This window comes from Ranitomeya imitator, chromosome 10, assembly GCF_032444005.1.
Source record: "Ranitomeya imitator isolate aRanImi1 chromosome 10, aRanImi1.pri, whole genome shotgun sequence".
Classification (NCBI taxonomy): Eukaryota; Metazoa; Chordata; class Amphibia; order Anura; family Dendrobatidae; genus Ranitomeya; species Ranitomeya imitator.
Window position 1 is genome coordinate 110,023,437 of NC_091291.1, and position 14,587 is coordinate 110,038,023.

The 14,587-nt window shown below is 42.0% G+C and overlaps 1 protein-coding gene across 1 annotated transcript in view; it reads left to right on the forward strand.

Moving 5' to 3' along the window:
- LOC138652230 (olfactory receptor 5AR1-like) overlaps positions 1-11,941 on the forward strand; it is a 36,742-nt gene extending 24,801 nt beyond the window's left edge. Inside the window, exons 3-4 of the mRNA XM_069742999.1 lie at positions 542-709; positions 10,837-11,941. Coding sequence (XP_069599100.1) covers positions 542-709; positions 10,837-11,805 — 1,137 coding nt within the window. The 3' untranslated portion in view covers positions 11,806-11,941. The remainder of the gene's footprint in view (positions 1-541; positions 710-10,836) is intronic.
- The last annotated feature ends 2,646 nt before the right edge of the window (positions 11,942-14,587 follow it).

The window sequence follows — 14,587 nt, forward strand, 5'->3', positions numbered from 1 at the left end:
TTATTTGCCTTCTCCAAACAATGTACTAGAGAATGCAGGACAAGTCAGAGAAGGCGATAAAATATTTATTTCCTGCTCTTCAGCACAGGAATAGGAAGCAGACAACGCATTTCTTCGGTCACCTGACCTCTAAGGCTTGTGATCTGCTGCAGAGGTCAGTTGACAGGTTCAGGATGTCAGTGAATGTGACCTTTTATTCCGTGCCCTGTAGTTCCAACCCCTTTATGTGTTCCAACTTTGATTATTCGTGAGATTTTTATTGTTCTAGTTATATGAGTATATACTAGAGCTGAGCCAATCTCTCGAAATTTCATTCAGGCAGATTCACTCAATTCAGGAGGGAAATTCGATTCACATTAAATCCATTTTATGCAAATTCAATTGGCGGGGAATGAGTATAAAAGAAAAAAATTTGTATGCTCACCTCTATTTGTCCCTCCTTGTAATTGTCCTTCTGCTGCAGGTCCACCAATCAGATCTACCGTCTTCTATCTTTGTTCCATGCATCCCACCACTTTCAGTTGGGTCTTCCTTTCATTAGGTCCCAGATTACTTGGAATGCTTTGTGCTGACTGCCGTCACGTGGGTTGTGATACACATCATTGATATATATCGCGTCCCATGTGATGGCGTGGTCCATAGTGAATGGAAGAACCATCAGAAAGTGGGTGAAGATAGAAGAGCCGAATGGCAGACCGGTGGTGGACAGGTATGAGGAGGGCTGTTGTGAATTCTGTGGCAGAGCTCCCTCCTGTGGTCACAAGTGGTACTTCGGCTGATTCTCTCTGTGAGCTTCTGTTGGTGGAGGGAAGTGGTACTGCGGCTTCTGAGTTTCCTCCCTCAGGTGATCTGGTGAGGTCGTTAGGTGCTTCTCTACTTAACTCCACCTAATGCTTTGATCCTGGCTTCCTGTCAATGTTCCAGTGTTGGACTTGCTTTTCCCTGGATCATTCCTGTGGCTTGCTGCTCTGCATAGCTAAGTTCTTCTTTGCTATTTGTTTGCTATTTTTTCTGTCCAGCTTGTCTAATTTGTTGCTGGAAGCTCTGGGACGCAAAGGGTGTACCTCCGTGCCGTTAGTTCGGTACGGAGTGTCTTTTTGCCCCCTTTGCATGGTTTTCTTTAGGGTTTTGTGTAGACCGCAAAGTTACCTTTTCTATCCTCGCTCTGTTAAGAAAGTCGGGCCTCACTTTGCTGAATCTATTTCATCTCTACGTTTGTCTTTTCATCTTAACTCACAGTCATTATATGTGGGGGGCTGCCTTTTCCTTTGGGGTATTTCTCTGAGGCAAGGTAGGCTTATTTTCTATCTTCAGGCTAGTTAGTTTCTCAGGCTGTGCCGAGTTGCATAGGCAGAGTTAGGCGCAATCCACGGCTGCCTCTAGTGTTGTTTGGAGAGGATTAGGGATTGCGGTCTGCAGAGTTCCCACGTCTCAGAGCTCGTTCTATGATTTTGGGTTATTGTCAGATCACTGTATGTGCTCTGACCGCTATGTCCATTGTGGTACTGAATTGCCTTTCATAACAGAGGGCCAAGGAGAGGTGAATGTAAGTTGTGTTTTTTAACTCCTTCAGTTATAAACCAAGTGGAGGCTGAATTTTTGGTAAAATTAATGGTGACTTCGAATTGATTTACGCATCTCTTTATACTGTTTACTGCTGCACTAAACACCTCGGTCCTCCCATACCGTGCGAAACCTGTGAGATATTAGAACAAGTTTTGTCTGTAATGTTTCTGATCGTTGATCATTACCATTTTATATTTTTATCCATGTCTTACATTAATATTTAATAATTAATTTATTTACAAAGAATGTATAAAAGGTAAGTCACCTTTTTAATAGAATCTTTATTCATTCTCCGGCATTTTAGGCACCTTGAGACCTGTCTCAGTCATATCCCGTCTCATTTAATGGATGGAACATAGATTTAACAAAGCATGTGATATTTGTGATCTCAAATATTCTGACTTACTGTAGGAGATAAACAAGGGACTGCTTTTAATTTAATTTTCCAACGTGTCAACATTTGCCAACATAACATATCCCCTAAATCCTCTCTCGACCTTTCCACAATGGCAGTGTTCCTATTGCCTCCATTGCCTCGATTTCTGTAACCTTTAATCCTTCTTTTCCTGTTATGTACAGAAGATATCTTTCCTTCATTCTCAAAACGTATTACTTTTTGGAATTATTTTATTTCTCTGTTTTTAAATAAATTTTGATTTAAAGTTACATGTCATCTCCAGGATAACTCTGCCTTAAAATCACATATTTTCTCTGGATACATATTTCCCGAAATAGGGAGAGCGATACTGATGTATGTATTCCAAGCATTACTTTCTTCAAGCTTCCTATCTTGTGCATTACTTTACATGATGGAAATTTTTTAGCAGAGTTCTGCATTAATTAACTGGACTCAACTAATTGGATTGGATCTACCTATCTGCTCTTTTCTTGCATGTCCAGTAAAGTGCCGTTGCTTACAGTCTATTAGAACTGACGTTGTGCTGCGGATTCTAAAATTAGGACGTGCTACCCCTCCTCATCTCTGGGTAAGTGTCCATATGCCTGCTTCAGTCTTGGACATACTAAACAAAATAATTTATCAAAGGTTCTAATAATTTAAGTCTGACATCCTCAGACTTTAAACCCATGACTTGTTCTTGCTAGCGACATATCATATTACGTTCCTCCCTCTTACTGTGATTACTACGAAGAATTGATAATAGTTTATGATAATGTACCGAGCCCAAATGCTCCTTGACATGGTGACATGGTGTTGTCCAGTACTTGGAAAACCTCTTCTTAAATTCCCAAATACCCCACGTAAAATGAAAGCTTATACTCATCTCCCGCAATTTCGGCGATATCGGCACCAGGTCTCCTGGCGCTCATGAAACATTCTTATGTCATGTTATCACTGGGAGACTTGGAATTTAAGAAGAGGTTGTCCAAGAAGTGGACAACCTTGTAATTTTGTTTAAAATTTTCATTCATGTCTTATACAAAGCACAACAAAAGGAGCTCATGAGTGATGGCTTCAAAGATACCGCGCGGAGAGGATTCATGTCAGGGTGATCAGTGCCAGATCACATATTCTTCAGAAAACAAAAGGTACTTATTGTAAGGTACTTAGGACTGATGAGGGTTGTCTGGTTTAGATAAGTCACCGTCAAATCCCTATTTGGGTATATGAGAGGACCCCTTACTTTATTTCCAAGACCATTTCAACACATGGTCCAAAGCAACCTTCCATTTCAAGGGGGTATACTCTGTCTGTCTTTCTGTATATCTGTCTTTCTCAGTCTTTTTTACTTAAAAGGAACCTTTCACCATTTTTTTACTTATAATCCCTGCCCATCAACATTAAAATCATTTAAATGCTCCTACATATTCGGTGTTGTCCGCTTCGATGGGTGAATCCAGATCGCGCTCAGTGTCGTCCTGGTTCTTTCAAATGACGCCTCCTACGTCATCCACATAGTGCTCAAAGTATTGCACCACAGCAGTAGAATCACAGACCAGCAGCGCAAATTGATGTAATGCGCATGCGCCGGCTTTACTAGTACGTCACCAGCTCTCTGGGCAATATGGCAAAGTGAGGAGCGCGTGCAGGTCTCTGATTCCCCTGTGCAGGGGCAAGACTTTGACTACTGTGTGGATAACATACAAGACAATTTGCCTGCAGCCGAGACATGAATAAAGCATTTTTTCATGGGTTTACAAGGGTACCTATTAGGGTCTAAATGGGTTGAAGGAACTACATTTATATGATTTTACAGGTGATGGGCAGGGTTTATAAGGAAAACAAACTAGTGATAGTTTCCCTTTAAATGTCTATCTATTTGACCCTGTTATTGAGGCATAGAAAATTAGTTTGAAGTATGTTAGATTTTATGCATGCATTAGATCACAATCTGCATATTATAGTTCATGGTTGTGCTGAAATATCAGTGTTTGTATGGTAATTTGTGAATGAAAAATATTCAAGAGTATGTACCAGGCGATAACCACTGTCTCCCAACTTTTGCATGGCCCGCAGGCCCACAGCTTTTGTATCTCCCTCCAGTATAGTCTGTACTCAGAGTCCATGGTCCATACCATGACCGTAGCACATATCTCCTGCTCCAGCAACAACAGTATTTAAGATAGTTCCTCACATTCAGATGATAGATATCACGATCTCAGCATGTGTATCAAGCTCCAGCCTGCAAACCATCTCCAATCTCCATAGACCATGGATACAGGGACACTCGGACCTTACCAACAGACCCTCGAACCTCAGGGTCACAGCACCAACTACCTCACTAAAAAATGTGGCTTATTGTTCTTCTTCTTCTGGGAAAAGCCCCCTGGATGGGCAGAGGTGTTCATACCCTTCCTCTTAAACATTTGCTTTTAGCTCAAACAATGAAGAATATTCCAGAAGCCCAGTCTCCAGCCTGTCCGCAGGTTTGTGTTTTAGAGAAGCCCCCTCCAGAGTGGAACAAGGACACACGTGCCCCCACCAAATTCAGGACAAAAAATGCTTGTGTATACATGACATCCAGCCCACAGGCCTTCCTCTCCTTACTGTCACTGAATAGAAACATTGAGTTGTGAGGCTGAACACTTTCCAGGAGAGATTTGTGCACCTTAAACTGATGAGCAAGCAAATCTCTAATAAAGACAGCAATAAGATCGACGTACCGATGCTCCTTGCTGGAAAAAGTATGGGCCAACTCCTTTCAAAAATGATTTGCATTTCCTTATCTTCCTTTGCTGGACAAAATTTTAAAGAAAAAAATAAACTTAAGGTACCGTCACACTCAGCGACGCTGCAGTGATATAGACAACGAGCCGATCGCTGGAGCGTTGCTGTTTAGGTCGCTGTAGAGACGTCAAACACAGCAGCTCCAGAACGATGCAGGAGCGATCCTGTGACGTAACGGTGACTCACTTATCGTTCTCGCTGGTTGTTAGCTCCATGTAAAACATTGCTGGCGTCGTTGCTTTTGCTGTCAAACATGACGAATCACACCGACCTGACGATCAAATAAAGTTCCGGACTTCTAGCTACGACCAGCGATGTCACAGCGGGATCCTGATCGCTGCTGCGTGTCAAACACAACGAGATCGCTATCCAGGACGCTGCAACGTCACGGATCATTGTCGTCCTCGTTGCAAAGTTGCTGAGTGTGATGGTACCTTTAGTTAAGTTCACTCCATAGGCCTCAAGGACACCGTCCTCTCCTGGTTCTCCTCCTATCTCTCTGACCGATCCTTCACTGTACGTTTTGCTGGTTCCTCCTCCTCTCACCTTCCCCTTACTGTTGGGGTTCCTCAAGGATCAGTCCTAGGCCCCCTCCTCTTCTCTTTGTATACTGCCCCATTGGACAAACAATCAGTAGATTTGGTTTCCAGTACCATCTCTATGCTGATGACACCCAATTATACACTTCTTCTCCTGATACCATGCCTGCCTTTTTAGAAAACACCAGTGATTGTCTTACCGCTGTCTCCAACATCATGTCCTCCCTCTATCTGAAACTGAACCTGTCAAAAACTGAACTCCTCGTGTTTTCTCCCTCTACTAACCTACCTTGGCCTGACATTGCCATCTCCGTGTGTGGTTCCACCATTACTCCCAAGCAACATGCCCGCTGCCTTGGGGTCATACTTGATTCCGAGCTTTCATTCACCCCCCACATCCGATCACTGGCTCGCTCTTCTTATCTGCACCTGAAAAACATTTCTAGAATTCGCCCTTTTCTTACTTTCAACTCTGTAAAAACTCTTACTGTTTCTCTTATTCATTCTCGTCTGGACTATTGTAACTCTCTACTAATCGGCCTCCCTCTTACCAAACTCTCCCCTCTCCAATCAGTCCTGAATGCTGCAGCCAGGATCATATTCCTCACCAATCATTATACCGATGCCTCTACCTTGTACCAGTCATTACACTGGTTACCCATCCACTCCAGAATCCAGTACAAACTTATTACCCTCATCCACAAAGCTCTCCATGGCTCAGCACCACCCTACATCTCCTCCCTGGTCTCAGCCTACCACCCTACCCCTGCCCTCCGTTCTGCTAATGACCTGAGGTTAGCAGCCTCAATAATCAGAACCTCCCACTCCCGTCTCCAAAACTTTTCATGTGCTGCACCAATTCTTTGGAATGCACCACCCAGGTTAATGCGATTAATCCCCAATACCCGCAGTTTTAAGTGTGCCCTAAAAACGCATTTGTTCAGACTGGCCTACCGCCTCAACGCATTAACCTAACTATCCCTGTGTGGCCCATTCAAAAAACTTAAACCATAATCCGGTTCCTTGAATCATGTTCTCATACACTTTATGCAGTTAATAGTCCTCTGTGTCTGTACTGTTACATACTTAGGCTGATAACCGGTTCATGCAGCTTTACATGAACACCCGATTCTTACTCTATGGCCGGTCCGAACAACGAAAGCAATTGTTACCATCCACCTCTCGTGTCTTCCCTTTTCCTCATAGTTTGTAAGCTTGCGAGCAGGGCCCTCATTCCTCTTGGTATCTGTTTTGAACTGTATTTATTGTTCTGCTGTAATGTCTACTGTCTGAGCAGGTCCCCTCTATAATGTAAAGCGCTGCAGAATAAGTTGGCGCTATATAAATAAAATTATTATTATAATTATTATTATTATTATTAATGAACTTTTAATCTGCAGAGTTGCCTATGCTAATGAAGCCGGACTAGTCTGTAGCTGCGTCTTTTCATATCAACAAGTCCTGCCACTGATCTTCAAATCGCACCTCCTTGGGCTTTATTAACAGCCTGAATAATGGTCCTACCATAACGAATATTATATAATAACTGTTGATCATTCCCAGGTAGGCATGATTAGAAGATTTTATTTGTTTTGCTTCATTTGCATTTGTAGATTCAAGGTTCAGTACTGTCAGTACCTTCTGATGAAGCCATAGTGCGAAACCTGTGTGGGGGACTAATGTGGAGGCTGGTGCTCTTTTGGTCTGTTTTATTGATCCACACGTCAGTACTTATTTGGTCATCCCCTTTAACATTTGTCATTATGTATTGTTCTATCTTGTGACTTATAAAACTGTTCTTTATGTCACCCAGACAATTACCTGCATTTATTCTTAACTTAACCCCTTAACGACCGTCGATACGCCTTTTAACGGCGGCAGTTAAAGGTACTTAAACCACAGCGCCGTGGAAAAAGTGAATAGCGCCCCCCAGAGTCAGATTTTCTCTGGGGTCTCGGTTGCCGGGGGTAGCCGAGATCCGAACATGATTCGGGGGTTTTTTACCAACCCCCAAGTTGCGATCGCCGGTAATTAACCGTTTACCGGCGGTCGCAAAAAATACGCGATTTCCCATTTAATTTGTCTGTCCTCCAATGTGATCGCACATCAGAGGACAGAGAAATGGGGTCCCCAATAGCCCCCCGATACTCACCTGTCTCCCCCGGTGCTCCTCGTGGCTCCCGATGGGCGCCACCATCTTTTTCCGGGAAAAAAATGGCGGGCGCATGCGCAGTGCGCCTGCCGGCCGGCACCCGGTACATCTTTGGGGTCTCAGCTGCCAGGGGTAGCCGAGATCCCAAAGAACATGATCGGGGTTGGTTTTTACCGACCCCTGTTTTGCGATCGCTGGTAATTAACTGTTTGCCGGCGGTCGCAAAAAAAAAAGCGATCTGTCATTCTCTGTCCTCTGATGTGATCGCACATCAGAGGACAGAGAAATAGGGGAATTCGGGGACCCTGTTATACTTACCGGTGTCCCTGGATCCTCTTGCATCCCCTCCTGCCCGCCGGCTTCTTCATCGGGAAAGAAAATGGCGGGCGCATGTGCAGTGCGCCTGCCATAATCTGCCGGCTGGCAGCTAAAGGAGTTGAGGCTAAAATTAGGGTTAGGGTTGGGGCTAAATTTAGTGTTAGGGTTGGGGCTAAATTTAGGGTTAGGGTTAGGGCTAGGGTTAGGGTTAGGGTTAGGCTTCTTTTACACTTGCGTTGGTACGAGGCCGTCGCAATGCATCGGCCCAACGTACCAACGCACGTTGTCAAAATTTGGCAAGGTGGGCAGCGGATGCAGTTTTTCAACGCATCCGCTGCCCAGTCTATGTCCTGGGGAGGAGGGGGCAGAGTTACGGCCACGCATGTGCGGTCAGAAATGGTGGACGTGACGTACAAAAAAAGGTTACATTGAACTTTTTTTGTGACAACGGTCTGCCAAAACACAACAGATCCAGTGCACGACGGACGCGACGTGTGGCCATCCATCAGCAATACAAGTCTATGGGCAAAAAAGGCATCCTGCGGGCACATTTGCAGGATCCGTTTTTTGTCCAAAACAATGGATTGTGAAGGATGCCACACGACGCAAGTGTGAAAGTAGCCTTAGGGCTAGGGTTAGGGTTGGGGCTAAAGTTAGGGCTAGGGTTAGGGTTGGGGCTAAATTTAGGGTTAGGGCTAAAGTTAGGGCTAGCGTTAGGGTTGGGGCTAAAGTTAGGGTTAGGGCTAGGGTTAAGGTTGGGGCTAAAGTTAGGGCTAGGGTTGGGGCTAAAGTTAGGGCTAGGGTTGGGGCTAAAGTTAGGGCTAGGGTTGCGGCTAAAGTTAGGGTTAGAGTTGGGATTATGGTTAGGGTTTAGATTAGGATTGGTATTAGGGTTAGGGTTGGCATTAGGGTTACGTTTGGGATTACGGTTAGGTTTGGGATTAGGGTTAAGGTTAGGGTTGAGATTAGGGTTAGGGGTGTATTGGGATTAGGGTTAGGTTTGAGGTTAGGGTTGAGATTAGGATTAGGGGTGTGTTGGATTTAGGGTTTTGATTAGGGTTATGGTTGGGGTGAGATTAGGGTTGTTTTGGGGTTAGGTTTGTGATTATCGTTAGGGTTGTGATTAGGATTATGGATCGGGTTGGGATTAGGGTTAGGGGTGTGTTGGGGTTAGGGTTGGAGTTAGAATTGGGGGGTTTCCACTGTTTAGGTACATCAGAGGGTCTCCAAACACGACAGCCAATTTTGCGCTCAAAAAGTCAAATGGTGCTCCCTCCCTTCTGAGCTCTGCTGTGCGCCCAAATAGTGGTTTACCCCCACATGTGTGGCATCATCGTACTTGGGATAAATTGGACAACAACTTTTGGGGTCCAATTTCTCCTGTTACTTTTGTGAAAATAAAAACTTGGGGGCTAAAAAATCTTTTTTGTGGAAAAAAAATATTTTTTATTTTCACGACTCTGCATTATAAACTTCTGTGAAGCACTTGAGCATTCAAAGTTCTCACCACACATCTAGATAAGTTCCATGGGGGGTCTAGTTTCCAAAATGGTGTCAATTGTGGGGGGTTTCCACTGTTTAGGCACATCAGGGGCTCTCCAAACGCAACATGGTGTCCAATCTCAATTCCAGCCAATTCTACCTTGATAAAGCAAAACGGCACTCCTTCTCTTCCAAGCTCTGTGGTGTGCCCAAACAGTGGTTTATCCCCACATATGGGGTATCGATGTACTCAGGAGAAATTGCACAACAACGTTTGTGGTTAATTTCTCCTGTTACTCTTGTAAAAATAAAAATTTGGGGGCAAAGAGCTCATTTTTGTAGAAAAAATTCGATTTTTTTTATTTTCACGGCTCTACGTTATAAACTTCTGTGAAGCACTTGGGGGTTTAAAGTGCTCACCACACATCTAGATAAGTTCCGTAAGGGGTCTAGTTTCCAAAATGGTGTCACTTGAGGGGAGTTTCCACTGTTTAGGCACATCAGGGGCTCTCCAAACGCGACATGGCGTCCGATCTCAATTCCAGCCAATTCTACATTGAAAAAGTAAAACGGCGCTCCTTCACTTCCAAGCTCTGCGGTGCGCCCAAAAAGTGGTTTACCCCCACATATGGGGTATCAGCGTATTCAGGAGAAATTGCACCACAAAATTTATGGTTAAATTTCTGTTTTTACACTTGTGAAAATAAAAAAAATGGTTCTGAAGTAAAATGTTTGCAAAAAAAGTTAAATGTTCATTTTTTTCTTCTACATTGTTTCAGTTCCTGTGAAGCACGTAAAGGGTTAATAAACTTCTTGAATGTGGTTTTGAGCACCTTGAGGGGTGCAGTTTTTATAATGGTGTCACACTTGGTTATTTTCTATCATATAGACCCCTCAAAATGACTTCAAATGTGATGTGGTACTTAAAAAAAATGGTGTTGTAAAAATGAGAAATTGCTGGTCAACTTTTAACCCTTATAACTCCCTAATAAAAAACATTTTTGTTTCCAAAATTGTGCTGATGTAAAGTAGACATGTGGGAAATGTTATTTATTAACTATTTTGTGTGACATATCGCTCTGATTTAAGGGCATAAAAATACAAATTTTGAAAATTGCTAAATTTTAATTTTTTTTGCCATATTTCTGTTTTTTTCATAAATAATCGCAACTAATATCAAAGAAATGTTATCACTTACATGAAGTACAATATGTCACGAAAAAATACTCTCTAAATCAGCGGAATCCGTTAAAGCGTTCCAGAGTTATAACCTCATAAAGTGACAGTGGTCAGAATTGTAAAAATTGGCCTGGTCATTAAGTATCAAATTGGCTCTGTCACTAAGGGGTTAAACTATAGTTATTTGTTATCACTGATTCTATATTACGTATCTATTTTTTTGTGGGCTGATATATTTCCATTTTTTTGCAATTTGTGACCTTAGACTGTCACCAGGCAGCTATTATACTGTATTACAAACTTATGTGTGAAACAGCACAAGCACCAGTGCTTTCATTGGTTAATCACTGTACCTTTCTGCATATATGTATAAATAACATTATTTTTGTAAATGTATTTCTTTTCTTATACAGATGAATCCTGAAGCTCCTGGAAAATACATTTCCATAAAAAACTGTACTACACCAAAAGTGTTCACCCTTGTAGGACTTTCTGATGTTCCTAGTCTAGAAATTATATTTTTTGTGATGTTCCTCTCCATTTACGTCATTGCCGTGCTGGGAAATCTGTGTATTATTTTTGCTTACAGATACAGCTCAAATCTTCACACTCCTATGTATTTTTTTCTTGCCAACTTTTCTTTTCTTGACATATGTTACATTTCCATCACAGTACCCAACATGCTGTCCAATTTTCTTTCGGAACACAAGACGATCTCCTACTACGGTTGTGCCGTACAGTTGTACTTTCTTATGTTACTAGGCAGTACCGAGTGTTATATTCTGGCGGCCATGGCGTACGATCGCTATAATGCCATATGTCGTCCCCTTCAATATGCTAGAATTATGAATAAAGAGTCTTGTGTGAAGTATATTTTGGGGTCATGGTTTATTGGGGTAGTAAACTCTATCATACACACAGCCCTTACATTTACGCTACCTTTTTGTGGTCCAAATACGATCAATTATTTCTTTTGCGATATCCCTCCCTTACTTGATTTAGCAAACGCAGATACCTGGATCAACGAACTTGCAACATTTGTTATTGGCGGTTTTGTGACTATGGGGTCTCTGTTGTTAACCATGATCTCTTACGTCAATATCATCCACACCATATTAAAGATCCATTCCAGCTCCGGACGCCAGAAAGCCTTTTCAACTTGCGTATCCCATTTTACTGTGGTTACAATTTTTTATGGATCTGGAATTTTTATATATCTAAAACCAAGATCGAATTATATTATGGAACTCGACCGACTGGTTGCAATCATGTATACAGTGATCGCACCTCTGTTAAACCCTTTTATTTATAGTCTCAGAAACAATGATTTCAAGGCTGCGGCTAGGAAAATTATCCATGAGAAAGTTATGATTCAATATTAAAAAATATTTTGTATTATTACTATTACACTTTTAACCAGGTCCAATGTTACCTGTGCTGAATGCTGATATTAAACTTTGGGCGTACATTTGAGACAAATTAGACCACAACTACTAAGATTTTTAGTACTTTCTAAATATTAAAGAAGTGGTGGCACTGTAAGGGTATGTCTCAGGGGTTAACTAGTTTATCATGCTGTTTATCTTATTGCAATGGAAGCATTTGTATTCTTTATTGTATTTTCTACAATGCTCACTGAAAGTGTGGCTACTGGGAGAAAATGAACTTTATTTCCCCCCAGGAGCCGCCAGCTTTAAGTCACAGAGGTGTACCGGAGTGGTTACAGTCATCGTTCAGAGGACTGCTCGCTATTCTGTGAGTGACAGCACTTTGATTGACAGATGTCTCTAAGTGCAGGAGAATCTGCCAATCAAAATGCCGGGGCATGCTCACAGTATAGTGACTGGCGACTGTAGCCACTCCTTGTACGCCTCTATGACTGAAAGCCGGCTGTTCCTAAGAGGAAATAAGTTCATTTTCTCCTGGTAGCCACATTTTCAGTAGGGCAGGCAGCATTGTACTGTAATGCGAATTACCTGCTGCTTTATTTACATAATTAAAGGGGGCCTTTCACATTAAAAAACACTATTAACCTGCAGATATGGAGTTCATCTGCAGGTTAATAGCATTCTAAATATGTCTGGCGGCCTCAGTGTGAGAGCCCTGCTGCCAGGAGGAAATTACCTTTTTTCCACCCAGCTCCCACAGGCTTTCAGTCATAGGGGTGTGGCTGGTGTAGCTTCAGTCATCACTCTGCATAGTGGGCAGTGGCTGTAACCACATCCCAGCACTGACTGACAGCTGTCTGAAATAATGAGCCAGATGTCAAAGTTCATTTCCTCCCGGCAGCGGGCCTCTCAGTGCAGGCTATGAGCAGCTTCAGAACACTATTAACCTGTAGATTAATCCCACATCCCACAGGTTAATAGCATTTTTTACATGACAGGACTGGTTCCCTATAAATGCATGTTCAATGTAAATTCATTTATTGAACATACAACTTTTTGGAAACAAGATGCTACTATGCTACTATGAGTGAAATAGCGACATCATTGCGCTCACTGCGCTGAATCAGGGTTAGCCTATAGGCCAGAGTTTGCCATAAATGCATTAGGTGAAGGTCAGCAGAAACCACTGATTTTCTTGTAACTTATGTGCACTACATTGGGGTTTCCCAACTCTTCCTCCAACAGTTGAAGGACCGGGCAGGTGGAATTTCAAAGGCCAATATTCAGGGAATATGAGAATTGTTTCTTAGGCTTTCCAGGTGGAGATGATTTAATATTTTCAAATTGAAATTTTTCACCCAAGATACATTTTTCTCAAAAATTTGGAAATGACACGAATTGCAAATACTGAAAAAAACTCCCATTGCCCTGAAAAAATATGTGTAACACTCTAAGGTCTCCAAAGACTGGATCCAGGTTATTTCAGGCTCTTTTCTTCACAAGGAGGAATGTTACCCCTTGGATCCCAAACTCTTTACTACAAACTCAACCTTATATATGACTATGGCCCCCAAAATATCCCTTTTTGGGGCAAAAGACATTGTGCCGATGTTTGTATAGTGGAAATGTACCTGTCTTGCTCATTTGTTTCAGTCTCATGTCAAGGTTCATATTCGCACTCACAACCCTTTTGACATGTAACATCTGGCTATGAGATAGTGATTCCAGCAGAGTTTTAGGATGAATGCAACTAAAGTGTAGAAAACTATTCCTATCAATGTCCTTACAGTATAACTCAGTGGACAGCTTACCATCCTTGCGATAGAGTCGTGAATCCAAAAACTACACTGAAAAAATTGGAAGAAGACATAGAACATTTATTTTCAGGCAGAAGATTCTTCAAAAAAATATGTAATTCATCACTTGAACCTGTCCAGATGAGGAACATGTCATCTACAGTATATGTAGCCAGTGCCACCAGTTCAAAACCTTCCAAAAGTGGTGGAACATATAGATGAGATGCTCTTCAATCTGATGCATAAGTAAGTTCACATAGCTGAGGCTACAGTGGACTTCATTGTGGTTCCCTTCTTTTGTAAAAATAAAGAATTGACTACAAGAAAATAAATATGTTGTAGAAGGAAATTCAATAGCCATCTTACAAAATCAAGGTTTAGTACAGTCATGTTAGTCTGGCTTAAAAATACATCAATGCTTCTACATGCTTAGCGTGGTCAATAAAAGTGTGCAGACTCAATATATTAACGAACACCAAAATGGCGCTGGTGGTTATGTGAAATCCTCCAACCTTGACCATGAAATTTACAGTGTCCCTGGTAAGAATCTGTACTCATGGCAATGTTTCTAAGTAATTTGTGAAGAAACGTATCCATTGGAACAAATAAGGACCCTCTACCAGATGTGTTAAGATATCCAGGTGGGTTGTTCAAATTTTTGCACATTTTTGGTAGTAGACAAAGAACCAGAGTACGGTAATTGGACAATCAATCAACAAATACTCCAACAGAGTTTTATCAGTGTAGTGACCTGTGCTGGAGGAAATATGTGTTTAACGGACTCAGATCATAAATTATGGGTTGTAATTTTAACGTGGGCATCAACTCTTTCTCATGCTTTCCAACTCTCCTAAAATTTTCACAATGCTCGTGTTTGGGAAAAACATTGAATAGAACATGTTGATGTGCTCTTTTCCCAGATGCAACAATAGAAAAGTTGGCAAGAATGCTTTTGCTGCTGATAAATAAGGCTAAAAAAA